This window comes from Aspergillus uvarum (genome assembly GCF_003184745.1).
Source record: "Aspergillus uvarum CBS 121591 unplaced genomic scaffold BO82scaffold_69, whole genome shotgun sequence".
In the NCBI taxonomy this organism is placed as follows: domain Eukaryota; kingdom Fungi; phylum Ascomycota; class Eurotiomycetes; order Eurotiales; family Aspergillaceae; genus Aspergillus; species Aspergillus uvarum.
In genome coordinates this window covers 189,199-214,540 of record NW_020291366.1, presented here as the reverse complement: position 1 = coordinate 214,540, position 25,342 = coordinate 189,199, and the positions used below count along the sequence as shown (strand labels likewise).

General features: G+C 51.4%; 10 protein-coding genes across 10 annotated transcripts; 6 read left to right on the top strand and 4 right to left on the bottom strand.

The window, feature by feature from the left end:
- Window positions 1-3,632: 3,632 nt before the first annotated feature.
- On the bottom strand, window positions 3,633-5,341 carry BO82DRAFT_358356 (uncharacterized protein). The gene is made up of 6 exons (XM_025636265.1): window positions 5,137-5,341; window positions 5,065-5,084; window positions 4,974-5,010; window positions 4,856-4,923; window positions 4,329-4,801; window positions 3,633-4,256 (listed from the first exon to the last, which is right to left on the bottom strand). Exons 1-6 carry the CDS (start codon window positions 5,276-5,278, stop codon window positions 3,926-3,928), a joined length of 1,071 nt encoding a protein of 356 aa, XP_025487600.1. The 5' UTR covers window positions 5,279-5,341; the 3' UTR covers window positions 3,633-3,925.
- Window positions 5,342-7,326: 1,985 nt separating this feature from the next.
- On the top strand, window positions 7,327-9,307 carry BO82DRAFT_345159 (alkene reductase). The gene is made up of 3 exons (XM_025633692.1): window positions 7,327-7,835; window positions 7,903-8,538; window positions 8,604-9,307. Exons 1-3 carry the CDS (start codon window positions 7,578-7,580, stop codon window positions 8,961-8,963), a joined length of 1,254 nt encoding a protein of 417 aa, XP_025487599.1. The 5' UTR covers window positions 7,327-7,577; the 3' UTR covers window positions 8,964-9,307.
- Window positions 9,308-10,024: 717 nt separating this feature from the next.
- On the top strand, window positions 10,025-10,882 carry BO82DRAFT_181443 (uncharacterized protein). The gene has a single exon (XM_025630431.1). It carries the CDS (start codon window positions 10,377-10,379, stop codon window positions 10,782-10,784), a length of 408 nt encoding a protein of 135 aa, XP_025487598.1. The 5' UTR covers window positions 10,025-10,376; the 3' UTR covers window positions 10,785-10,882.
- Window positions 10,883-11,884: 1,002 nt separating this feature from the next.
- erg4A (c-24(28) sterol reductase) lies at window positions 11,885-13,583 on the top strand. Its single transcript, XM_025633691.1, has 4 exons — window positions 11,885-11,921; window positions 11,995-12,828; window positions 12,877-13,208; window positions 13,261-13,583. Exons 1-4 carry the CDS (start codon window positions 11,896-11,898, stop codon window positions 13,551-13,553), a joined length of 1,485 nt encoding a protein of 494 aa, XP_025487597.1. The 5' UTR covers window positions 11,885-11,895; the 3' UTR covers window positions 13,554-13,583.
- Window positions 13,569-15,948, bottom strand: BO82DRAFT_345152 (transcription factor domain-containing protein; the record flags this gene model as incomplete). Its single annotated transcript, XM_025633690.1, has 7 exons — window positions 13,569-14,045; window positions 14,094-14,329; window positions 14,380-14,820; window positions 14,860-15,155; window positions 15,207-15,606; window positions 15,697-15,759; window positions 15,901-15,948. The coding sequence occupies 7 exons, from the start codon at window positions 15,946-15,948 to the stop codon at window positions 13,631-13,633; spliced, it is 1,899 nt and encodes a 632-aa protein (XP_025487596.1). The 3' UTR covers window positions 13,569-13,630.
- Window positions 15,949-16,658: 710 nt separating this feature from the next.
- aguA (alpha-glucuronidase) lies at window positions 16,659-19,332 on the top strand. Its single transcript, XM_025632694.1, has one exon. It carries the CDS (start codon window positions 16,686-16,688, stop codon window positions 19,212-19,214), a length of 2,529 nt encoding a protein of 842 aa, XP_025487595.1. The 5' UTR covers window positions 16,659-16,685; the 3' UTR covers window positions 19,215-19,332.
- An 82-nt stretch (window positions 19,333-19,414) lies between these two features.
- BO82DRAFT_293993 (glutathione S-transferase) lies at window positions 19,415-20,219 on the bottom strand (the record flags this gene model as incomplete). The annotated part of the gene is made up of 2 exons (XM_025631810.1): window positions 19,415-19,938; window positions 20,015-20,219. The coding sequence occupies 2 exons, from the start codon at window positions 20,217-20,219 to the stop codon at window positions 19,415-19,417; spliced, it is 729 nt and encodes a 242-aa protein (XP_025487594.1).
- Window positions 20,220-21,252: 1,033 nt separating this feature from the next.
- BO82DRAFT_181287 (uncharacterized protein) lies at window positions 21,253-22,451 on the top strand. The gene is made up of 2 exons (XM_025630429.1): window positions 21,253-21,947; window positions 21,996-22,451. The coding sequence occupies exons 1-2, from the start codon at window positions 21,395-21,397 to the stop codon at window positions 22,295-22,297; spliced, it is 855 nt and encodes a 284-aa protein (XP_025487593.1). The 5' UTR covers window positions 21,253-21,394; the 3' UTR covers window positions 22,298-22,451.
- An 806-nt stretch (window positions 22,452-23,257) lies between these two features.
- BO82DRAFT_406298 (putative short chain type dehydrogenase) lies at window positions 23,258-24,133 on the top strand (the record flags this gene model as incomplete). Its single annotated transcript, XM_025639557.1, has 3 exons — window positions 23,258-23,504; window positions 23,587-23,872; window positions 23,956-24,133. The coding sequence occupies 3 exons, from the start codon at window positions 23,258-23,260 to the stop codon at window positions 24,131-24,133; spliced, it is 711 nt and encodes a 236-aa protein (XP_025487592.1).
- Window positions 23,877-25,339, bottom strand: BO82DRAFT_181349 (YukJ family protein). The gene has a single exon (XM_025630430.1). The coding sequence runs from the start codon at window positions 25,010-25,012 to the stop codon at window positions 24,248-24,250; it is 765 nt and encodes a 254-aa protein (XP_025487591.1). The 5' UTR covers window positions 25,013-25,339; the 3' UTR covers window positions 23,877-24,247.
- Window positions 25,340-25,342: the final 3 nt, after the last annotated feature.

Genomic DNA, 25,342 nt, shown 5'->3' with positions numbered 1-25,342 from the left:
AGGGCAAGGAGGGAAAGGGTATAACACTGCGTGCTAGAGATCAACAGAGTCCAGCCTGTCAGTCTGTTGTCTCCACCGTCGGATACCTTACAAGGCCAAGGAGTTTCTTCTCCTTTCCGCTCTCCGGGGGAGGTACGGTCGCCACTTGCTTGCGTTTTCTTTCTTGAGTTTCCCCATATCCCTCCCCCACTCCCAATGCGTGTAGAACCGGAGACACCGAAAGGGTGTTTGAGGAGGCTTGCTTTCCGTGTAGCAGTAATACATCGAATATGCTGCTGGTATTGTTGGTGTTGCAGGGTGACCCGTGCTGTTATCGTCAGAAATTACCTTTATCGGGGGGAGTAGTGTCGGCAGGAAGTATACTCGGTTAATTCAGTGTCTTCATTTGGTCTTTTGGTTGGAATTAATGAATCCTTTGTCTTGATCCAGATTGCCGGCGATCCTTACCCTGTTTCGAACTGATCAGAAGGCGAAATTCAGCAGCAGTACAGAGAAGTAACCCTGCGAACGATGGTCCTAGCTTGATCAGCCTGGAAATTCTCCGATACCGCATGAAAGTAGACGGCGAAACAGGACTGTACCTGACTCAGTGGTGGAGGAACATGCTGTATCTTTGTCCTAAACGCCACTGGGTTCCAAACCTTGACTAAGACGATGGCTCACAGCCCGCGCCAGTTTCGGACCATTGAGGTCAGCCAGCTACTGAGTTAGCATGCCAAAGGCTGAGAGGGACAAACACACGATGATCCATCAACGTCATAAACAACCATCAGCGACGCCGTCTTTGTCTTGAGGCCCAGAAGGAACCCAGCACTAGCGCGTCTGCTAACCCCGAACGAGTTTCGAAAGGTAAGTTAAGCTTATCAATAATCATTAGAAAGAGGGGAGACCCTAGTCCGGGAGAAGGGAAATATGCAATTGCGTGAAATGGGCGCTTATCGTTCTTGACTCGAATGGTTGGGAGTAGATTGTTCTGCAGAGTCTGGCTGTGGGTTTCCTGCAGAGCTCAGAGAAGATAGAGTGATGATATTGACTGGGTATTTTGTCCTCGATTGCGCTAGAAAGATTGGGAAGCATGCAATAAGGTAACATCATCAATCCATTATGTATGCTTGGAAAAACAGAGTCGAGGTGCGTGGCTTCTCAGCTGGCTCATTGGCTTTGGCTGGGCGTCTATCCATATCTCGGCGAGGCGGGGGAGGAGCTGAGCAAGGGTCTCGAAGAGGAAGGGATCATGGTGGGCTTGCTGTGGTGTCTAGAAGTAGGATTTGGTCGGTGGTCTTAGTCAATTGTTGGATAATGCGATTGATAATTCTATGTTGTCATTAACAGGGTGAAGAACCTACCAGGTGTTCGTTACCCATGCTAACCCCCGGCTCTACTTTCGGCGGCTGGCTGAAGATTTTGTGGTCCTTTTGGTGGCCCCTTGAACTTCGAATAACACTCGCATTTGTTGGTCTGGGCGACAAATGTTGAGCTCTACCACCTCGATAGTGGTAGAGGCGGCGTTGTTACCAGACAGAAAAAGTGTTGAGCGAGAACGCGCTGCCTGTCTCATAACACGACAAATTAATTGTCCGTAACTATCCACGAATTGAACTTTAATAGAGCACGGAATAGTAGTCACTGCCGGTCGAGTCGACTGGTCGGTTCTCCACCGCGGAAAAAAAAAAAAGGGACGGACCGTGACCCGGTCCATCCGTCAAGACTCAAAACACCAAAAACAAAGGACTCCGCGGTCCTGCGGCAGGCCGAGGTGTTGGGCGCTGCTGAACGAAACTCACCACTGAGCCACTCTCCACGTCCACCTCGGACCTTCGCTTGCATTGCAGCCCAAAGACTGTAGTCTAGTCTAGACTTAGGTCGGCATCTGCCAAGCACCGCTGCCAAGCAAAAGGAACAAACCGGGGAGATCAAGGAGAGCGAAGTGAGAGGAGAGGTCCGGACCCGGCCCGGAGACACGGTAAATGGAGTCTCATCTTTACCGTGATCCTGACTGATACGTGTGCATCAGATAGCCCCTCTTCACGGAGAAATACACAGATGCGGCTAATGTCCACCAAAAGGCCCAGCTGTAGCTTTGGCTGGCCGCTGGAGCGTGTTAATGAGGATGATAAGTTGAGTGTCTGGCTCGTACATATGGATATGATTGCTAGGAGGTGACGAGGCGTGCCACTGTGTCTATCGGGCTCGTCCAGGTTGTGGTGCGCCTGGTGCTACGGTTTCCCGACGGAGATGCTTGGAAGATGGATGCAACCACGCAAGTTAAGAGAGGGGAAGAAGGCGAGACTTGGGAGGGGGGACACTCACATTCAGACCACGGACAAAGTACCATCGAGTGTGGGTAATATCCATCAGGTTGCGTACCTTTGGAATTAAGATAGCGTTGGTGCGCGAGAGGGAAGCACGGAGCACTTGACCGGAAGTCCCCTCGGATAAAGAGAGCAATGGTTTCTTAGGATGTGGAAACAAAGGCTTGGCTTGTCACTTGTTTGTTTGACAGTATCAAACCGTATCGCAGTGCTGACGAGGCTGATGGTAAATCAGCACTATTCCTTCATCATAGTCCAATAGGATGATAAGGATATTACTCTGAAGTCCCTGCCTACCACAACAGTCTGATAGACGGAGGAGAGGAGGGAGGAATAATAAAAAAAAAAAAAAAAAAAAAAAAAATCAGATGTCGCGTATGTCGCAAAATGTGGTCCTTTCTGGAGGCGCTCTCACGTTAGTCTAGACAGTAGACTAGGCATAATTTTAATCTTATTTTCAGTGTCATTGGCTTAGTTGGAAACGTCGCATGCTTAAGGCCGCTATCAACATGCTTATCCCTTCTTTAATATGGCTCACTATCAACCGAGGGTCGGTCTCGGAGCTCGTTGAAAACTCTGGAGAAGGATTCGAGCGCGTCGGAATGATGAATGAGATGTGCTATTGTTTGGCTTGTAACGTATTCATTTTTCATTGACCTTCGTGTCGTGTTACCGAGACTATAATAACACGACATCAGAGCTCTCAATGGTGTGGACAGATTGCTATCATGGAAGTGTAGCTGATGGCCGTCCGTGTCATGCCTGCGAGGGGAGAGCTGCATTCGCAATCGAGTCAGAAGTTCCCACTTGACTTGTGGGATGTGTTCAACATAGCACGCTTTTGAAATGACGGCGTTAGCATTATACCAATGGTGGAATCTTCAAGACAGTCATAATACACAGCGAGGGTGGACAAATCAACATAACCAGATAGCCGATTGTATCCTATCTTGTCTGCTGTCGTTGCGTGTACCAGAACCTCGGTCGAGGCTACTCCATGGTTGTAACGTCACACGCGTTCATGTTTGCATGGTGTGACAGCCAGATAAGCGGAACGGAGTGGTGTTCTGGGTGGTTCGGTGTTGGCGCTTGGATTTTGTCTGACTGGGAGTGAGGACGCTTGAGATCGGGGATTTCACACAAGGCTTGTTTTTGCTTGGTAAAGCTTGGATAGAAGTGAAAAGATAAGCCATGGCTATTGTATCAGTGAATCACGCCAGTCCTGCAGCAGGGGTGTCCGAGCCAACAGATGGGTCTAGCATGGATGTTCTGAGGAGCTAATTTGTTGATAAATAGCAGAAGCGGTAAGGAAGTCATTAAGTAGTACTAGGTAGGTGGTAGCTGTAGTGGAGAGAGAGTCATGTGAGCGGGCGATGGGTTGGTTGTGTGTGTGTGTGTGTGTTCTTGCTCTTCTTCTGCTTTCCCTAAGTTCCCACCCAGTATTTGCTCATCATGATAACTAGTCTACTTCTAATAACTATACATGTCCAAGCCATTGAACCCACCACCCAGAATCATAACTACAAAAAGAAATATTAGTCTTGTAAAGCACGGCCATTGGTATATCCCATAACATAGAAAAGAAAACGAAAGTAAACCCAAATGACTCCAACCTAGTGCTCCCTATCTGCCACGACCTCAACAGTCTGTGATACGTCAACCGTCTTATGAATCCCGCCTGTTTCCGCACTGGAGGCAACATCGAGCACACCAGCAAAGGAGATAAGGTGGCTTTGGTCCGAAGCAGATTCGAGCCCATCGGCTCGACGTGACGTGCCTAAAGAAAACCGTTTACTGCCCCCGTTCTTCATCTTACTCAGTTGCAAGGAGGAGGTGGGCTCGTAACGGTCGGAACTGTAATAGCCCTTCTTGCGGAGCTTGTTGATGAGAATGTTGATAGTGGGAAGGCAAGCGCATATCAGGGCGACCCCGCCCTCCGCATTGCTGTTCACCAGTCAGTTGGGCTGAATGTTTCAGATCATTGCATGCTCATATGAGCGGGCGTAGAAGCCTTACCCAGACAGAATGACACACATAAATACAATAGTCATGTCTCTTGAGCTTCCTTCTCTGACCACCAGGACCAAACGGTAAAGACTGAACGCTGTGGCCAGTCCACCCGCAGAAAGCATACCAATGACTCGCAGTTTCTTGCTGCGGGACATTTGCAAGGACCATGTCAATGGAAGAGGCAAGATCAGGATAATCAAGTCGGAGACAACACTGATGACTGAGTCGGCGATGAGCGCGGCTTGTTGGTCCATACATTTGGCCTTGGGGCTACCCGTCCAGTATCCTGGAATAGGGTCGCACATCCGGATTTTCACAATCTCGGCGATAATATAGTAGACTAACAGACAGCCCAGAAAGAAGTAGATCATGAGAATCTTGGTACGATACGGAGCGAAGATGCGAGTCAAGATGGAGAGGAGAGCGACTTTGACCAGCAGGGCCATGGGGCAGTAAAGAACGGTGGCGACATAGCAGAACTGAGAGGTGAAGGAGTCAGAAATCGTAAGTTACTGAGGCTCGGCTCAATATACCTTGCGAAAAAGGACCTGGTGTGCGGTCGAAACATCATCAATGTGGTACCCTCCACCGTATTTTCCGACTGTATGGCGTGTCAATCGAATGCAGTGTGATAGGCTCAGGAGGACTCACCTATAATCGAGATGGAACAGTACCCCATAAACAGAATCTACCAATGCGTTAATCCTTATCCATAAACTCCAGCTTTTCGAGTCAACCGTACCCATGCCGCGAGACAGGACCCTGGAAAATGTTAACAACCTGAAGAAAGTGATCGGTAAGTCATTACACGTACAATCTTCCACCCCCACCCATTGCTTGTAGTATGTACGAATCGAGAACCGCAGGATCACAAAGACACTGACTATAGGGATACACAAGCACTGCGTGACGAAGTTGATGGTGTTCAAGACATCTTTCGGATCGCTCACAGTCATGACGCCTGGGGTAAGGAAAATAATAGCGAATGAATCCCCAGAAGTCGAGACAGCATTGACGAGAAGATTCAGAACCCCATCGCACGTTGGGTGGGGGGGGGCCAGTCACATTTGTATTATAAATAAATAAACAAAATAAATAGGCGAGTTCCAGCTCCATCGTCCGAGTGTCATGGCGCCGAGTCTTTCTCCCAGGGACAAGCACTGATGAAGCCCACCGTGGCGACTCTGATAGGCGCCAGCTGAGTGTCTAGAGAAGCTCAAGTTTGGGTCGGAAGATGGGAGAAGGAAGCCGAGTTGAATGGCTTCCAGTCACAGTGTACCAGCATTCGAACCGTCGTCTTGATCGACCCACTCATTTACGATTAGGAAAACGTAGCAGAAAACCTTAAGCTGACAGGGCGGAATGCCAGGGGTAGGATTCGAGAAAGGGAGATTGAGAGACTGGAGAGCTGGAACCAGCTGGTTGGTCACTGGGTCAAGGGACTCGAGACTCGAGAGATTGTGTAGGAAGAGCCTCCACAGCGGATCGATGGTGATAGGTGCAGAAAATAGATCCATGATGGATATCCATCTTGGTTGCTGGTTCGGGCAAAGATAAACAAGAAATCTGAGGAGGAGAACGAGCGGATCGGATGCAGTGCCTGTACGTGAAGGTGTAGAAGTAAAAGTACGGGTCGGATCACCATGAACACGAGGTGGCTGTCAATTACCTGATCCAGAAGAAAACCGACGGTACCTTACCTTGCCTACCTCACTTTACCCATTCATTCCAGCTACATCTACGGAGTACTCAACAGTTCATCTCCTAATACCTAGAGTCCTCAAATCAGCAGAGACAGAATTTTCACTCACATCTGACATCAACATCCGAACTTCCGATATTCTCAGCCCCAGGCGCAATCTAATTGGGTTAGATTAATCTCCTGTTCATCCTTCGGAGATCACCCATCCTCCAACCCCGTGGGAGCCTGCGATGTTACAGTTTAGGGGAAATGCAAGGGCACGACGACAACAACGACGACGACAGTCTATTGGCAACGCCACCACTACTGATAAATCGGTGCAAATAGCTTTGCGCACTACTGCATCGGCGTATTTCAGGCGACATCCATGTCGTAGATAAATAATCTCTAGAGTTTCGCCACCAAGCTACTTATGCAAGCGTCAATCATGGGTCAACGTCCAGCCACGCTAGGATGGATCGTTATTTGGTTGAGCTGGGTGCTCTTGAACACTCATCGTCGGGTTTGACCAGTGAGGCCTTTGCATAGACTCTTGAGCGAAGTGCTGCCACAAGGGAGAATTTGCTGCGAGACGAGTACGCAGCAGGCAGCTAATGTCAATGGGTCACTTCATCAATTTGGTGGACTTGGCTGAGACGCCGACGCGTGCTCGAAAAAAGCCCTAAAGCGACTAAATGCGTGCCAAGCCGATCGGGCCTGGTTTTTGACTTTCGCTTCTGGCCGAGAAGTGGAGATTTCACCTCGGCTCAGTCGGGAATGGCTGGAGTGAGGCGGTCGGTGGTTGGCATTGCCGCTGCCAGGGTCAAAGGGGTGTGTGGGAAATTGTGTGTTTACGTACCAGACACATGCGTGAGGGTAGGTACTGGCATTCTGGGCAAGGCAGGGGTGTTGATTGTCGTCGACTGCACGGTTGGCGCACATGGATCTATATGTCAGATCATTATCGACATTGTTCCTTCCTCCAATTCCCCAAGCTCTCATATCCACACGAACATCAACATCACCGTCTATCAAATCAACACAAGAGACAGACACCAACAACAAAACAGATCGTCGTTAATCACAAACCCCCCCCCTCTCCCTCGGCCAGCCGGAAACACGGGTCAATGGCCTAGCAGACAATCCGCTCCACTTCCCAAGGTTCAACCCGTGTCTCTCTCTCCATAATTTCTCGTGTCGTCTCTTCGTCGCTGGTTGGATATTTCCACACGACCCAAAGGTCCCAAACCTGTCAGGCTCCATCTGTCATACCTGTTATGGAAATGGCACCTGTTGGTCCCCGTTTAGCACCCCTCCATCGGGCCATGGCCGGACCAGCAACCAAAGAGGAGAGGGGAAGCGGGAATCAAGAGGAAGAGAAGTCCATGACCCGGCCGGTGGGATGAAAAACCCACTACGGTGGCCATTGCTGTCCATGGTTTCCCCAATCTTGCTCCCCTTTCTGAGGAATTGTGCCTTCGCAAGAACCACTGTTCATCTCTGCCTGCAGCCACTGCAGCCACCGCATCCATCGCACAGAACCTTAACCCACCGTCCACACAAATATAGCAGTCATGACTGGCGATCAGCTTCTTCGAGAACAGTCCAAGCTCTTCCAGCCCCTGGCTATCGCCAATGGCAAGATCCAACTCAGCCACCGAGTGGTGCATGCCCCTTTGACGCGCAACCGGGGCGAGCCTCTGAACCCGATCAGCACGCCTGAGAGTCCCAATCGGATTTGGTATCCCGGACAATTGATAGTCGAGTACTATCGCCAACGCGCGACTCCAGGGGGGTTGATCATCTCCGAGGGCATTCCGCCATCGCTCGAGGTAAGTAGATCCGACCTGAGCTTTTGCCTTTTTCGCGATGCGCATCGATGTCTAATCTCCTCGCCAGAGTAACGGCATGCCAGGTGTTCCCGGTCTCTTTACCGAGGAGCAAGCCGCAGGATGGAAAGCTGTCGTTGAAGCTGTCCATGCCAAAGGCGGATACATTTACTGCCAGCTCTGGCACGCCGGCCGTGCCACCATCCCTCAGATGACTGGATCGCCCGCCGTCTGTCCCTCCGCCAGTGTCTGGGATTCACCCACAGAATGTTATTCCCACCCCCCGGTGGGCTCGACCGAGCCAGTGCGCTACGCAGACCATCCACCCATCGAACTGAGCGTTCCCCACATCAAGCGGACCATTCGGGACTATTGCGAGGCCGCTAAGACTGCAATGGAGATCGGATTCGACGGCGTTGAGGTCCACGGTGGCAATGGATATCTCCCCGAGCAATTCCTAAGCTCCAACATCAACAAGCGTACCGATGCGTACGGTGGCAGTCCCGAGAAGCGCTGTCATTTCGTCCTCGAGCTGATGAATGAGCTCGCACAGACGGTCGGCGAAGAGAACCTTGCCATCCGTCTCTCGCCTTTCGGCCTCTTCAACCAGGCGCGCGGCGAGCAGCGCATGGAGACCTGGACGTTCTTGTGTGAATCGCTGAAACAAGCGCTTCCCAGCCTATCATATGTCAGCTTCATTGAGCCGGTCAGCATCCCCTCTCCCCCCTTTCGAAAAGAGATCTTCAGCTAACTCTTACGTTATGAATATAGAGATACGAACAAATCTTCTCCGTGACCGAGAAAGATACCTTCCTCCAAAGCTGGGGTCTCTCCGAAGTCGACCTCTCCTCCTTCCGGAAAATCTTCGGCTCCACACCTTTCTTCTCCGCTGGCGGATGGGACCAGACCAATTCGTGGAATGTGCTTGAGTCCGGTCGCTACGACGCCCTGCTGTATGGACGCTACTTCACCAGCAACCCGGACCTGGTGGAGAGGCTGTACAAGGGTATCCCCTTCACACCGTACGACCGCAGTCGGTTCTATGGGCCGTTCGAGGACAACAGAGTCTGTTATGTGGACTATGAGCCTGCCCGGGAGCAGGACGAGGGCGAGATCCGTGGAAGATTGTGAGAGAAATTGATTCTCGATGGATCGGTCGTCTCCTCCGACCTCTCACGAGATCTATTGGCTTGTGCTTTGTAGCGTTGCATTAACGAAGAATGATTATGATTTGAAATATAAGTTCTCTCCCCTTGGGATGTCGCCGTTGTCGAGTCAACCTATCATAGATATCTGACCACTCGAGGTCTGCGCTTCGACGTACTGTAGAAGCAAAGTGTATGAAGAGAAGGGGAAACGGCTGTTGTTGTCTGCCTTGTCGACAAGAACGTGACATGTGCGACACGTGCTCGACGCGACCACCCCAGTCAGCACCTTGTTGCACCACCACGCTCTACTGAGAATGTCACCGAGAAAAACAAACCACCATAGTTATCGATAATCACCCCAAAACACGTGGCACATAACCCAATGCCCGAATTCCCCCTACCAATTCAACCTCCCCCGGCCCCAGCCAGAAACACCACCGCACGATCATGCACTCCCCAGACCCGCCTCCTACATCCCAATCCCTCAATCCCTCCAAACCCCCGTAGTATAATCCCCAAAACTCAATCTCCGAATTTCCCCCGTCTCTCAGGGAATGTTTCTCCCGGTCGGAGCCGGGATCCAGGGTCTGATCGATGCCGAAAAAAGAAAAAAAAAATCCCCCTGACTCAGGTACTGTACATTCCGGCGTGTATCGGGTTTCGGATCTGGGAGGTGGTCCAGATTAATTAATATATTCGAGACGGGGCTCGTGAGTCATGTTTTCTCGTCGATAGGGGGGTTAATATATTAAGGGTAAGGGGGATGTTGATTCAGGGTCACGTTTGTGAACAGTATAGTAATTACGGTCTGAATTGTGTTATACATGAATATTTGCTGGTAGGTCGAGGTTTTGGGGCACCGGGTTGGTGGTGTTTATTGAGGGAGTTGAGTGCTTCGGTCGCGGTGGAGTGGGGCTGGATTATGTCTCTGATGAGAATCAAATTACTGGTTCACTTTCCTTGGCAACAGGCCAGGATTGAATTGATAAGTGTACTCCGCCAAATGGGGATATAGTCCTTGAAGAGGTCTCGGAGATTGAAGAATCAGTGAGTAGGTAGGTCGGGACAAAGAGATCTAAACCAGAGACTCGTGGCTAGGGACATTCAAACTATAACCAGAAATCCTCCCATCAACCTTCCAATAGAGAACGCAAAGGTATACAAATTCATGTCTCATATGCAGCATCGACAAACGAGCAACAACAAGAACAATCCGAGCTCAGAAAAATACTTCCCTTATAATCAAGCCAATGAGATTTAGCCCAACCCGCAACCAACCACGAGGTCTTCCACTCATGATCCAAGAAATAGGTATTACACGAACGACCAAACTATAGTCCACAAGGAATCAGCACTTCCACTACTCCCTTTATTCATTACACTTCTTCACTCAAATATGTCCACTCACCTTCTGACAATCTCTCAGTTAAACCCCCTCCGTCCCCGCATGAGCCTGCACCGGATAGAACACCGGCTCGGGTCTCTTCATCGTCAAGTCGTCGGCGGTCGCCTGGTGGTAGTACGGCGACTGCCCGTACTGCGCCGCCACCGCCTGCTGCGTCTGATACTGCACGTATTGCTGCTGTTGCTGGAACTGCTGCGCGCGGATCTCATCCTCCTTCTTCTCGCGCTTGCGGTCCCGCCGGTACTTGATGAGGAAGTAGATGACGCACCCGACGAAGATGCAGAAGAGGATGGGGATGATGATGACCTTGCCGATGATCTTGGCAACACCCATGATGTGGATACGTCCCGGAGACTATCTCGGGTTGGTCGAGTGAAAGGCTCTGGAGGATGTTTATAAGGATCTAGTGATCGATATGCCTGGAATGCAGTAGCTCAGAGATGTGCTTGTGTTCAGAATTGGAGAAGAATGCTCTCTCGGTCGGGGACTGTGGTTATATCTCCTTTCCCCTCAGGTGAACTGCAACTTCCATCGTTAGGCAATCATATTCTGGAGGCCTAGCAGGGATGGCGCTGGATTCCGCCAACGAGATCGCATGCTAGTCTTGCTGCTGGGCGCTATACTCCAGGGTGTGATTCGGCAGGTTCGATGTGGGTGCAGAGTGAGGGGGCCCAGACATCGACTATGCGGGCGATGGCTGATACATCACAGACGAGGCCCGTCACCTGCATCCGAGACGCGTTGTGACCCCAGTGAGAAAGCTTAGCTGGGGGTGAATTGGTAAGATCCTGAGCAAGAGGTGAGCGGTTTTCATGCGGGCCAATCATGGGGGTCAGCTTGCCGCCGCGGAAGGGACAGCCCATGCAGAATAAAACCCATAGGGCTGTAGGGCCACGAATGATATTGGGGAGAGACTGTGATAACCGTGACAAGCAATATTGGTGTCTGCCTGGCTCATAGGCGGGCGGTTATGGGATGAACTTGAGAAGAGAGCTTGTGGCCAGTGGGGAGGCCGGATAGTGGCTCGTGGAGATTTCCTTGCACTGGAGGCAGAGGTCGTTCCTGGTATGTAATCATATCACTCAAGCGAAATTCTATATTTGTACAACAGACGAGCCCTCTATAGCAACAGACAAAGACCGAAGACTGAAAATGAGAATCAGAATGGCTTCGTTGGTGCGCGATGGTCCCCCCTAGACATAATGGCGCGCAAAATGGCGTTCAGTAGGAACGACTTCATACTGAAAAGAGATTGATGGAATAACGGCCCAAAGCACTCTTCAACAGAAACAAAGTCAGAGAGTCGCAACTTCCGTTGCTTGCCCCAGGCAGTAAACAGCTGAGACCAGGGCCGCCGTGGAGTCCGCGGGCTCCGCGGAGAACACGGAGAGCACGGAGAGCATGGAAAGCAAGCTCGCAGTCGAGTATGGAAAGGGACGTCAATGGTTGAGTATAAATCTCAGGGGCTATTCTTTTCTTGAGCCATGATAAAATCATTACAAGCATCAAGATGTCCGCGATCAGTGCTGCTGTTAGGTTCGTGCCTTTGATGTTTGGGTCTCGTCATCCGAGCCTGAACGGTATACTGACTGACACTCCCGAGTTACAGCCAACAGCCCGAGATCCATCAACCTTGTCAAAGAACAGAACAACTCAAGACAACCAGCACTTCCCATGAAGATGAACCAATTACCTTTGAATTCGGAGGTGCACCGGGTGTTGCGCTTCTCATGATTGGTTTTCCACTCCTCATGTACTATATGTACATTGGGGCGACGTTCTACGACGGCCAACCTCCCTTGCCACGCTCTGGAGAATCGCTCACTGAATTTGGATCACACCTCCTCGACCTCGGCTACACACATGCCTTCCCTCATCGCAAAGCTTGGGTCATATACTGGACGTTTCTTGTGTTGGAAGGACTTGGATACCTCTATCTGCCCGGAGTATACGGTAAGGGGAAGTGCTTGCCACACCTAAATGGCAAGCAACTCGATTATTATTGCTCAGCCGCCGCATCCTGGTATGTTACCATCATGGCTGCGTTGGCCTTGCATTTCACCGGGCTTTTCCCCTTGACGACTCTCATCACCGAGTTTGGTCCCCTAATGTCCGTCGCCATTTGCTCCGGGTTTCTGGTTTCTATCGTCGCGTATGCTTCCGCCCTGATGAGGGGATGCCAGCATCGGATGACTGGATCGCACGTCTATGACTTCTTCATGGGAGCGGAGCTGAATCCCCGCTTATTCCGATGGATCGACATGAAGATGTTCTTCGAGGTTCGCATTCCGTGGTACATACTGTTTTTGTTGACCTTGGGTACGGCATTAAAACAATGGGAAGAGCTCGGGTTTGTCTCGGGCGAGGTCGCTTTCCTGCTCATGGCACACTTCTTGTATGCGAATGCCTGTGCGAAAGGCGAAGAACTGATCATCACTAGCTGGTAGGTGCTTTCAGAAGCTTGGATACGGGCTGAGCTGATTAGAGCTAGGGACATGTATTATGAGAAATGGGGCTTCATGCTCATTTTCTGGAACCTCGCTGGTGTTCCCATGAGCTACTGCCATTGCACCCTGTATCTGGCAAACCACGATCCGTCAACATACCGATGGAACCCAGCGATTGTGGCTGCGTGGGCTATTCTATATCTATTCATGTACTGGGTTTGGGACACTTGCAACAGTCAAAAGAACATCTTCCGTGCTCAAGAGAGGGGTGTCTCTGTGACGCGCAGGACATTCCCACAGCTGCCATGGAGGGCTGTGAAGAACCCGAAGTCAATTGCGACTAAGACTGGAGACTCTATTTTGTGCAGCGGTTGGTGTAAGTCGATCCGGCTTCTGATGACTTTGGAATGATGGTTGATATCTAGCAGATGGTATGGCCCGGAAGGTCCATTACACCTGTGACTGGTTTTTTGCTTTTTCATGGGGACTGATCACCGGCTTCAACTCACCGTTCCCATGGTTCTATTCCATATTTTTTACCGTGATGATTATTCACCGTGCTCGTCGCGATATCGAACGCTGCCGCGAGAGATATGGGGAAGCATGGCGCGAGTACGAACGACGGGTTCCGTATTTGTTCATCCCGGTAAGTCGTTCCCTTCCACTGAATGTTGGCCTTGTGACTGACAGCAGAATAGTATGTCTTCTGAAGGGTAATTGAGGGATAAGGTCGGAGGGCGTCATAAACGCGACCGCGGCGTGTGGGCGCATATGTAGAATAAGTCACATTTGAATAATTCAACTCATGTAATCTGAATTCAAGATATCCATCACCGATCGATTGGCTCCGATGAAGTCGTTCAAAAACATGGAAATGTCGGTCTGGCTCATAAGAGAATCAAAGGTGTTTTCTGGCCAGGAGACATCTGGAAAAGCAATGTTGGCCGCCCCGTGCGCGGCAGGCATGACAAGTGATCCATCCTGGTGACGTTCGATGCCGGACAATGTTTGTCGCGATTTGACTAGAACCTGAGCAGCCTTGACAAATGCTTCGCACACTGTGTATAGATGCATTGAACCCCGCGAGAGTCCCTTGATAAGCTCCAGAGAGCTCACGGTGTCCTGCAGAAGGGCTAGATCAACCGCGCTTGCGGTGGTAATGGCGTGGGTGAACACAATGACAAAAGGTGTAAAGGAAGGATAGAGCAATATCCTATACTTGGTAAGTCGATATTAGCTTTGTAGGTATCCGGGGACGTACCAGTTTACATATTCGGTCTGTTTGTGGGTTTGCCGGCCACGGAAGTATGTAAAGCATTTGAGGTGACTGTGAAGTGCTAACGTAGCAATCTCGTAGCATCGCGATGAGATTGCCATGGCATCTCCCGGTCGAGTCTGAGCCCGATAGATGACAGTCAACACAGAGTAAGCGATGAAATCAGCACAAGCCGCAATGCCGTGCAAGGAGTCAGCATAAAGACCCAAGCTAACGTCGATCTGCGGTAAGCGTTAGATAACAATCTTAGAACGATAGAGGCAAGTTTTACCGTCAGCAACTTATCTCGAACCGCCTCTAAGTCCGAAGAAAGCTTTTCTATCGCTGCAGCTCTCTGCTCATCGCTGGCCCGACAAGCAGATGTTGAGTATAGTTGATCGTAGACTTTTCCTTGGATACTGGCAAACTCCATGCGAACAATACTCATCAAGTCCCAGGGACGTTGCTTTGGGTCTTCTGATGGCATGAAGAGGTCGGCATCAATATCATGGTCTTGAAAGTGAGACGTCAGGCCGATGTTCAGAGAGATGTTCTTGTCAATCGTGTACAGTGCCCAGAAGGCATGGCGCTTAGCCTCTGCAATGGGTAGTGGGTCGTTTTTCAATGCTGTACGCCGATGGAGTCCCATGGTTTGGCACATATTGAAAGCCAACGACAAATATGTCCAGCACCGCTGAATGTCGAATTCCTCTTGCGATTTTGTTATCTGTGCCTGTTAGACCAATCCAAGCACGAGGATTGAGCTACTCACTCCAATCAGCAGTGCTTGTATCTTCTCCAACGTTGGCTCAATCATGATGGCGGGCTCCCTTAGACCTGCATCAAGCTGTGCTTCGCATGTTTGCAATGTTGCTGACAAGTCATAACGCGCGAGATCAGGGTCCTGTGCGTGGAAATAGTCGCGTATGACATAGAAGAAGAGCCCGTAGAAAAGTGTAAACGTTCCAGCAGGGACTGGATCGAGTGGAAAGTATATGGAGTGACAAAGAGACTCTATGCGAGATGCATCAATCCAGGACTGACTAACCAAAGTGAACGGAGGTTGCGCTGCCCTGCGTCAATTGTCAATCACGAGGAAGAGAAGGGGTATGAACGAACCTTTGACTTTCTTTACCACAGCGATGACCAACTCTACAGGGAGTAACTGGTCTTTTGGCTGAGTGATGGGCTGCGTCTCCCCGTGCGTTACTGATGCGCGGTGCCTATCAAGGCTGGTTTGAAGTGACGTAAGTGCGGCTGACACATAGTCGCCAAGTTGTCCATTCTGAGCAGTGTCCACGGCAGAATAGGCAGCATCCCTGGCTACCAGAGTTTCATGGTGGAAAGACGAGTGACCTTCGAATGGAGGTATCGTCGGTCCCGATGGAGTCGACTCCCGGGCCGGCTTGGCCGGGCTAGATAAGTTGGAAGACTGCGTGATGTGTTTGAGTGTCTGCTGAATTGTGGCAAGCTGTTCCTGCAACGCAGAGAATCGGCGTTCACTATGCGACAAATCAGTCTAGCAGCCCCACAGTGAGCTCATTGCTTCATACTAGTCGTTTGGTATGCTGTTGCGAGGCGACTCCGAAGCAGTCGACTGCCCTCCGACTGGTCTGCAGGGTATCCCCAGAGTGCCGCAGCTCGAACAGGGACTATTCTTGTCGCATTTGATCTGTTGTGATGCTTATCAGATGATAGCCCATAAGTCTAGCCTGCTTTAAGGGGAATATACTTTGCGAAGACGGCAATTGTCGCACTATGATGGGTCAATTGCTATTTCACTCAATATAAGGAGCGGAAGGAGGATGCATACCGCGCGGGCCCGAAAGCTGCGGGCAGTTGTGGGAGTGCCAGCAGCCATCCTCACAACAGTTGACTGGTTTTCATTCAAGTGCTCATGTAGCTTGGTAAAATCCTCGGGCAAGATTGAGTTTATTTGTCTGGTTGCAGAGACCAAGGCCTAAATGACTTGCAAGTGTTGATGACATTAGATCTCTGGTGGAAGGAAAGAGCACGCTATACCCGATATAGAAAGATGAGATCACGTGATCTGTGTTACCATCCAGGACTAGCGCAGTTTTGAGCTCTGTATTGTAAATTGGCTAAAATGGGCGATCGTCTGTTCTTCCACCATGTTGCATCACAACTCCCGGAGATCCTCCGTGGCAGACACGCTGAATGTCGGCTAACCAGTGACGCAGCTCAGGTTTTCGGCAAAATTGGCCAAGTTTCCCCCCAAAATTGCTACTCATCGTTCATGTCCGTCCTAATTGTATGCCTTTCTCATTATACTCGCTTAAACTTTGCTGACCATGATCGTAACTGATAGCTCACTAAGGCAGCGCTATCTACGGCCATGAGGTCAGTAAGCCCACAGCTAAGCATCATTGCTGGAATCTACTCGGCTTCATCGGGTAACTTGGTTACCGATAACAGCCTGAATGCAGCATTTAGCATGAGGCCACTTCCCCATGCTTGTGGTCCGATAATGCGGGGGGATGAGAAGAGTACTCGCTAATCATCATATATGAATGGCAAAGGTGCTTGACTGTGTCTTCAGACTGTCTTCAACACATTGTTTCCAGATTGGATGATAAAATGGTTCAATTTGGCTTCGCCCTTTCAGTATTGGGCCTCTTACTGCCCCTGGCAGCGGCCGAGGATGGGTTCGCTGGCTGGTTACGGTTCGCTCCGGTACCCTGTGATTCTTCTTGCCTGCAGGGTCTACCTTCACATCTTACTCTGTTCAATGGCACCGACGGAAGCCCAATTGGAACAGCGGGTGTTGAGTTGAAGTCCGGATTTCAGTCGATCTTCTCTAAAGATCTGACAGCCACGCAATCACGCTGTGACGCATCATCCTCAATCTTGGTTGCGACACTTGAGGAATTCCGGCATAAATGCAACGCCACTATTGGCATTCCCGAACTCGATCAGGATGGGTTTTGGTTGCGATCGACTGGCAAATCTGTCCAAATCTTAGGACAGAGCGAGCGAGGGGCATTATATGGAGCATACGAGTACCTTTCCCTGATAGCCCAGGGAAACTTCTCCCATGTTACTTATACAGGCAACCCTCATGCGCCGATACGTTGGGTCAATCAGTGGGATAACATGGATGGCTCGATTGAGAGAGGTTTCGGCGGATCGTCGATTTTCTTCAAGAACGGTCGGGTCGTCGATGACCTGGCACCAGTTAAGCAATATGCTCGCCTCCTTGCGTCGACTCGGATCAACGGTTTGATCGTCAATAACGTCAATGCGAATGCAACTCTACTTTCATCTGAAAATATGAAGGGACTTGCTCGGATCGCAGATGTATGTCGACCTTACGGTGTCCAGATCGGCGTTTCGCTCAACTTCGCATCTCCCGAGACACTAGGCGGCTTAGACACCTTCGATCCGCTTGATGCAAACGTTGTTGCCTGGTGGAGCAATATCACAAACAGCTTATATGATCATGTTCCCGATCTTGCAGGGTACCTTGTCAAGGCTGACTCCGAAGGCCAGCCAGGTCCTAACACATACAATCGGACGTTGTCGCAAGGTGCAAATCTTTTCGCACGAGCTCTTCAGCCGCACGGGGGCATTCTTATGTACCGGGCCTTTGTCTACGACAGTAATTTGAACGAGTCAGATTGGAAGGCAGACCGAGCCAAGGCAGCAGTTCAGTACTTCAAAGACCTAGATGGCGAGTTTGAGGAAAATGTGGTTGTGCAAATCAAATATGGGCCCATTGATTTTCAAGTGCGCGAGCCCGTATCGCCTCTTTTTGCCAACCTGTTCAAGACCAATACTGCGATTGAGCTTCAGGTCAGCCAGGAGTATCTGGGTCAGCAGAATCACCTCGTCTACCTTCCTCCCCTGTGGAAGACTATTCTCGACTTCGACCTTCGAGTTGACCACAAACCTTCCCGGGTCCGAGACATTATATCTGGAGATCGATTCAATCGTACCCTTAGCGGCTGGGCGGCTGTCGTGAATGTTGGTACCAATACGACATGGCTAGGTAGCCACATTGCCATGTCAAATCTATATGCATATGGTCGACTTGCATGGAGTCCGACCGATGATTCGGAGCGCATCTTGCAAGACTGGATCCGGCTTACCTTCGGAGCACACCCTCAAGTTATCAATACCATCACCAACATTTCTATGGCCTCTTGGCCCGCCTACGAAAACTACAGTGGGAACCTAGGCATCCAGACCCTGACAGACATCCTCTACACTCACTACGGCCCAAACCCCGCCTCCCAAGACAACAACGGGTGGGGTCAGTGGACTCGAGCAGATCACGAGTCCGTAGGGATGGATCGAACCGTCGGAAACGGAACCGGGTACACGGGTCAATATCCTACCGAGATTGCCCAACGATATGAGTACCTCAATTCTACTCCCGATGATCTGGTCTTATGGTTCCACCACGTGCCCTGGACACATCGGCTCCACTCCGGCAAGACCGTCATCCAGCACTTTTACGATGCCCACTATGCCGGTGCGGAAACTGCGCAGACCTTTGTCACACAATGGAAATCCCTACACGAGCTGATTGACAAGGAAAGACACGACGCGGTACTCGATCGACTCATATACCAAGCTGGGCACTCCATCGTCTGGCGAGATGCAATCAACAACTTCTATTTCAACCTTACGGGCATCCCTGACCAGAAGGGACGGGTGAGCCATCATCCTTGGCGTATCGAGGCGGAGAGCATGAAGCTGGACGGATACAGACCGTACACGGTCAGTCCGTTCGAGACGGCCTCGAATGTAACGGCCATTGTGACCACATCGAACTCAACAACCGGGACAGCGAATACTACGCTCAGCTTTCCATCGGGGACGTACGACATAGGCGTCAACTATTATGATCTATATGGTGGCGAGTCGCACTGGACACTGAGTCTCAATGACAAAGTCGTGGGCGAATGGGTCGGCAACTTCCGCAACCACTCGCTGGGCAATTCTGTCTCCATCTACTTGGACGGCCACTCGGCGACACGGGTCACGTTTCGAGGCGTCGAGATCCAGACGGGGGATGAGTTGAAGATCGTCGGCCGGCCGGATGGCGTTGAGCCTGCGCCAGTGGATTACGTAGTGATACTTCCAGCTGGAGTGGTGGACTAGGTGGGAATGTACAGATGCTCCTCACTCCCACAGCGTAGAAGATCAATTGTACAGACGCTCTTCTCACTCGCGCGCCATTTCCGAGCCCCTCTAGTACGACCCAGACCTCTGAAACCCCACCTCCCTCACATAGCTAAACGAATGTGTGAAAAATATCATATCATTCGCTTCATAAATCAAACTTTCCTAATACAAGCTACTTATTTGGCATCGGCGATCTTCTTCCAGCTCTCGCGGGCCTTCAGCTCCTCCCACCACTTCTGGGTGTGGGGGTACTTGGGCAGGAGCTCGGCGAAGCCGAACGGCTCGACGAAGGCCCCGTACGGGAGGTGGTACAGATCCGCCAGGGTGACGCTGTCGCCGGCCAGGTACTTCTGCTTGGAGAGGATGCGCTCGTAGCCCTGCAGGGCGGCGTCCAGCTGGGCGACCAGCGCCTGCACGCGGCCCTCGTCCGCCTGGCCCAGACCCTTGAACGACTTGAAGACCTTCTCGAAGGCGATGCCGGACACGGCGGGGTCGAAGTAGGATTGTTCGACGGAGAGAGCCTGTGAGTGAATGTGTGGGTTAGAATACGGCTGAGATTGTGTTGGCGGGGAAAAGGTTAAGGGCGAGGAGCGTACCTGCTGGTACAGAGCGAAAACCTTCAGGTCCGACTCAGGCGGGGAGACTTCGTTGCCCTGGCCGCGGTACTTGGAGGCGATGTATTGGCCGATGGCTCTGCTTTCTGCAGCGGGAGAGAGAGGATGGTTAGAGCTGGCGGTGCGGGAAGCTGATGGTGACTGGGAGCGGAGCAAACGTACCGAAGATCTTCACGCCGGTCTCGGTGTCCTCCAGCGCGGGAACCTTGCCGAAGGGTTGGAGGTTGGCGAGGTAGGCCTCGGACTTGTGCTCGCCCTTGGCGAAGTCGATGGGGACGAACTCGTGGTCGACGCCCTTCTCGTTGAGGACCACCTGCACACGCTTGGTGCAGGTCGACATAGCGAGGCCGTGGAGCTTGAGGACCATGTTGGCGGTTGCGGAGAGATGAATTGGAGCTGGTGGATGAGGGAGATCGAGATGAGAGGATAGTGACAATCGTAGTGAGCGAGAAGTGAGAGAGACCAGGTTGAGTACACGTAAGGTATATATGCGTAGAGACGAGCAATGGCGGGGTCGAATGGATGCAATCAATGCAATCAATGCAATCATGGGTGGAGCCTGAAAACTGGGGCCCGCTTACGAGATTCCAGGGGGGAGACCGCGGAATTTCTTCCGCATCCGCCGCATAAGCATTAGCAATCATCCTTTCTGATCACAAATCCGCTTTCACTTGGAAGCGGCAAGAATTGTTCTCTCAGATGGGGAGATGGGGATCTTTCTGTGGCATACAAGGTACTCTGTACCGGAGTATATGATTTATGTAAAGAAGGGTTCACAGCGCTAGCGGGCTAAGTTTGAAGGATTGCATTACTGTTATCTGGCATGAACTGGCATGGTTGCAGCAATCAGGGTGAAATGAGCCAATTTGGAGCCAATCATGGTACAGAAAGTGAAGCGGCAGTCGTGATAAGCTCTGGCTAGATTGGGACAAGCATATGGATTTCCCCTAGATCCAGAATCCAGTGGACAAATGATCATTGTTCGCAGTCGGCTAAGAGGTATGAAGTTGCCACTGGCGCTGATGCATCTTGTCAGTATACTTGTAGATTGGGCCTACGAACGGATGTATAGAAACTGACAGTGAGGTACTTACCACAGAGCTTATGCCTACTATGCCTACGTGTTTGACGGTGATGTTTGCAAGTCTTTTCCAACTGACAAGCTCCGTTGCCTTGGAACAGTTGTTGGCTCGGAATTGTAGTCTTCTGCTGCTGGACGAACGGAATAGTTAAAACCCTACTGACTTGAACACGCATGGTTCATCCAACTGCAATCGACTACCCTGAGTACCGATCATATTTCTCCTCGCATCTTCTGATCTTCTACCTCAGAATCTTTCAGGTTTTATCCTCTTGTCACCGTGCGTCGTCAGACACAACACATACTCGTTGACTATAGTCAGTCATCTTCTGATACCAAAGCTTTGAGTGGTTTGCGACGTTCTTGAAACTGCCAAACAGTGCTTCTGCTTCTCCTCCCACCAAGTCACTGATCCCGGTGGGCTCAGATCAACAATTCTAAACTTCTAGGCTTCCGTTACAATGGAGGATCTCAGCTCCAGTCCGGACCTTCGTCCTACCGAGCCAACCAACTCATCGTCATCACCTTCACCACTTCCAGTTCTTACCAAAGAAAAGGTCCAAGAAAATCCTACGACTACACGCAAACCGCAAGGGAAGTCCCGATACCCATCACTCGAGGCGAATCCGGATCCAGCCGCCAAGCTGAAGCGTTTCTCGCAGCGGCAGTTCATAGCAGGCCTCGACAATACACGAGTGGAGTGGCCGGTGAAAGGGACATTCCCGGAGATCGAGCCTGGTCATAATTACAAAAAAGCAGTCGAACGGGTCCGCAAATTCTACGGGATCTGGAAGAGTCACGGTCTGAAGCATGCACCCAAATGCTACGAGCGCTGGGTGTTGTCCCAGCCAGAGAACGAGCGGGAGAGACTCACACAATGCACAGATTTCAAGGAGTTGCGTTGTGCCCTGAGTGCCGCATACGATGTAGAATGGGCCTCGTACATCTTCTCTTGGGCTACGAGTGTCGTCTCGTTTCAAGACTGCTCTTCACTGGGGCAAGAATTCCTAAAGTGTAAGTCAGGTATATACTGTCTTGGGAAGATTGCGCTCATTCATATAGACTGTACCATACAGCTGATGGTCCGCGCTCACTTAACTGCTCTCCGTCAAAAGTCAACAAATCCTTCTCCGGAGCTGGCAAAGTTCGACCGTCAGTATTTACTCGCGTCGTTCGATGGTCTTCACACACACGAGAAATGGAGGAACTTGACTGTGGAGGACTTTCCATTTCGATCTGTGCCAGCTTTGCGGAAGCGAGCATGCCTGAGGCGAGTTGATATGAATGCTGGTAGTGATGGCGATGTTGAGATCGAGGGAGAACATCCTAGGACGAAAGCGCCCGCACACTGTTCTCGGGATTAGGTCCGTTGGATGTTCACGGGCCTACTCGTGAGCTATTTGTACCGGTGGTTTTGAGGGCTTGAATGACATTCCCCAAGGGACCTTACAAAGAATTGGGTATAAAATAGCGGATACTTACTACGCTAACATTCAGGATCTGAAGTAAGGCGCAGAACAGAAGGGCAGATTGACATTTTGCTGACTTGAACGAGAAGACCACTTTCCGGCAGCACCATCACTGACAGTAGTCTTAGCTTTCTACTTATGCCTTTAGCATCTTGATCTTCTTTTGCCTTTGCTTCTGAAGCAGAGAAACTTAATTGAAGGCATGAGCTTCATCTCAGAGTGTACTTCACGAGGAATCATCATTACTTTGCAAGGAGGTTTCTCAAGTCCGACTGTAAGAGCTCTGCTGATGCATTACCCCGCTGAATTGGTAAGCGGGAATCTCTTGCCAGCGTGCTTAGCGCATCCTAAATTGCTTATCGCTTGATCGAGCCACCAAAGACACTGCCTGTTTGTTCATAGTAAGCAGTAAGCCATTGCGGGATTCGATTGCACACTTCGGATTGCTAATACTATAGAAGCTTCCGAAACATGCAATGAGGAAGAGAAATGAGCCCATCCCTTTCCCCGTCCCCAGTTTCAGGAACCGGAAATTGCACCTATCCACTGGCATAGTAAGTGAATTTCAGCTGACCTTACTTGTCCGCATCCATCATCCCCCAGAACATCATCCCCAAGAAAGACCCCAGAGAGTCGGCTGCATAAGCAAACTCGTATCACTCGTTCTTTGAGTTTCTCTTGCTAATACTCGATAGGGTCTCATCCCATATTTGCATTTGTAATGCCCCCCTCACCAACCACCACAGCAACGAGATAAATACCTGTGAGATCTCGCAATCGAGCCCGCCAGTATAATCCATCATTCTATCGGACAAACCAGACCCACACTAAATTGAATCTCCCAGTTCAACCACCATGACCACCACCGACGCCCCAGTGGTCCTCCTTCTCGGTGCCGGCCGCAACATCGGCCAGCACACAGCCCAGCACTTCGCCGCCAAGGGCTACCGCGTCGCCCTCACAGCTCGAAACGTCAACGCCGACGACAGTACGGAGACCCAGCTCCATATACAATGTGACCTCGCCGACCCACAGGCCGTGCATGACGTCTTCTCGCGCGTGAAGACTACCTTCGGAGTGCCAAGCGTGGTCATCTACAATGGTGTGTTCTCCGGTCCTCAGCCAACCCACTCTCCAGTCTATGCCAGGAAATCATTAACCTTCCGTGTGGAGATAACTACTAGCCTCCAGCTTCACCCTAACCGATGCCGACGATGTTTTCAACAAAGTCGCTCCCGAGCAATTCGCCCGCGATCTGAACGTCAACATCGCCAGTGTTTTTATCGCCGCCAAGCTGGCTGTGGAGGGATTCGAGACCCTCCCTGCCTCCGCAGCACGGACGTTCCTTTATACGGGGAACGCCCTGAACACGGTTGCTGTGCCTCCATTCTTCACGTTGGGGATTGGGAAGTCGGCTACGGCGCATATGATTGAGTGTGCGGCGATCGCTTACCGGGAGAAGGGATACAAGTGAGTTTGTTGGGGGGGGGGGGGGGGTTTCGTCCTAAATGTGAACCCTGGTATCGTGGGCCTCGTCGCTAACCAGAGTCAAGGTTCTACTATGTTGACCAGCGAAAAGCGGATGGGTCATCTTCACCGCACATCGATGGCGAGGCACACGCGCAGATATTTGCAGAGCTGGCCGAGAACCCTGATCAACAACCGTGGCAACAGACGTTCGTCAAGGGAGAGGGGTACAAGGTATTTGGCAAGGGATTCTTGAGCAACTGACTCCGATGGCTACCAGTCACACTATATACCGTCCCAAGTTCTATCTCTATGTAACTTAATCACAATGCAATCACTCAAGCTTCATACCCTGCTAGGTACTTTCCCAGACAACAATCAACCCAAAACCTCCCCCAAGTCGCGCCCCTCACCCCCAACCACCGCCCGCCCGCGATAATCCGTAGGCACCGCCTGCGACGCAAACGCGAGGAACACCGCCTCCCAGCGCCCGTCCGGGAACCGAAACACCAACCCGCCATCCTTGAAGACAGCGTCCTCGTACGCCTTCCGACTGCCCTGGTTCATATGCACGTCGTGGATGCCCGTTCCGAACGAGCTCCCAAACACATACGCCGTCGCGCGCCGGTGGATCGCATCCTTGAGGATGGGCTCCAGCTCGTCCAGCATATCGTTATCACTGCCCGGGATGTCGTGCGGCAGGAGCCGCCCGGCCTCGATGTGCACGAGCTTCGGGGTCGTGCGCAGGTAGTCCAGGCCGACGAGGGTGGGGTGGTGCTGCTGGTGGCGGTAGGGGAGCTCGCGCTCGTCGTCGGCGTCGGCGTTGTCCGGGTGCGAGCGGATGCGGTGGAAGCCCATGTCCAGCCCGGCGAGCTCGTGAACCAGCGGGTGGTGCGCGAAGTCGCGGATGAACCAGAAGACCAGGCGCGTGTCGTGCTGCGTGGATTTCACGTTGATCGCTACTTGGACTTCGTCGCTGCGGTTGCGGTTGTGGTTGGGTTCGCGGTCGTCGTCTTCGTCGTCCGGGTTGCTGCCATCGCGCAGGAAGAGGTTGATGTGCGGGGTCGTGTGGTCTTGGTAGGCGGTTTGCGCGTGGAAGCGGTGCGGGTGGCCGACCCAGACGCCGTAGTTGGGGATGGGCATTTTTGAGATGTGGTGTATAGTGTGGGTGTGCGCCAGAGGTTGTTGGTTGGCTTGTGTTCGACACCGGCCTCTACGGGGCTTCTGGAAGGGGGGTGGTGGACTGACTACGTACTGTATTTATTATTGTGGATTTGACAATGCTCGGGGGTTGAGGCTATTGACATGCTGGGAAAAAAGGAGAGAGTGGAGATTCGCGATGGAGCTGCTAGTGTGACACCAGGGTGGATCCGATGGGGACGATCGTCGATATCTAAAAATGGATTGTATAGTGGGTAACCTTGAAGGTCAGACTGGAAGATGAACAGCTCTCGTTTGGGAGGTCGGGTTTGA

What these genes read in the sequence shown, in the direction of transcription:
- BO82DRAFT_358356 (XM_025636265.1), bottom strand. Translation starts at nt 5,278, where the DNA reads ATGACTGTGAGCGATCCGAAAGATGTCTTGAACACCATCAACTTCGTC. An exon ending in ACCAGGTCCTTTTTCGCAAG is followed by an intron (nt 4,802 to 4,855) that starts GTATATTGAGCC and finishes TTCACCTCTCAG; the next exon opens with TTCTGCTATGTCGCCACCGT. An exon ending in ATGTGTGTCATTCTGTCTGG is followed by an intron (nt 4,257 to 4,328) that starts GTAAGGCTTCTA and finishes ACTGGTGAACAG; the next exon opens with CAATGCGGAGGGCGGGGTCG.
- BO82DRAFT_345159 (XM_025633692.1), top strand. Translation starts at nt 7,578, where the DNA reads ATGACTGGCGATCAGCTTCTTCGAGAACAGTCCAAGCTCTTCCAGCCC. An exon ending in GCATTCCGCCATCGCTCGAG is followed by an intron (nt 7,836 to 7,902) that starts GTAAGTAGATCC and finishes TCTCCTCGCCAG; the next exon opens with AGTAACGGCATGCCAGGTGT. An exon ending in ATGTCAGCTTCATTGAGCCG is followed by an intron (nt 8,539 to 8,603) that starts GTCAGCATCCCC and finishes TTATGAATATAG; the next exon opens with AGATACGAACAAATCTTCTC.
- BO82DRAFT_181443 (XM_025630431.1), top strand. Translation starts at nt 10,377, where the DNA reads ATGTCCACTCACCTTCTGACAATCTCTCAGTTAAACCCCCTCCGTCCC.
- erg4A (XM_025633691.1), top strand. Translation starts at nt 11,896, where the DNA reads ATGTCCGCGATCAGTGCTGCTGTTAG. An exon ending in GCGATCAGTGCTGCTGTTAG is followed by an intron (nt 11,922 to 11,994) that starts GTTCGTGCCTTT and finishes CCCGAGTTACAG; the next exon opens with CCAACAGCCCGAGATCCATC. An exon ending in GAACTGATCATCACTAGCTG is followed by an intron (nt 12,829 to 12,876) that starts GTAGGTGCTTTC and finishes GATTAGAGCTAG; the next exon opens with GGACATGTATTATGAGAAAT.
- aguA (XM_025632694.1), top strand. Translation starts at nt 16,686, where the DNA reads ATGGTTCAATTTGGCTTCGCCCTTTCAGTATTGGGCCTCTTACTGCCC.
- BO82DRAFT_181287 (XM_025630429.1), top strand. Translation starts at nt 21,395, where the DNA reads ATGGAGGATCTCAGCTCCAGTCCGGACCTTCGTCCTACCGAGCCAACC. An exon ending in GGGGCAAGAATTCCTAAAGT is followed by an intron (nt 21,948 to 21,995) that starts GTAAGTCAGGTA and finishes TCATTCATATAG; the next exon opens with ACTGTACCATACAGCTGATG.
- BO82DRAFT_181349 (XM_025630430.1), bottom strand. Translation starts at nt 25,012, where the DNA reads ATGCCCATCCCCAACTACGGCGTCTGGGTCGGCCACCCGCACCGCTTC.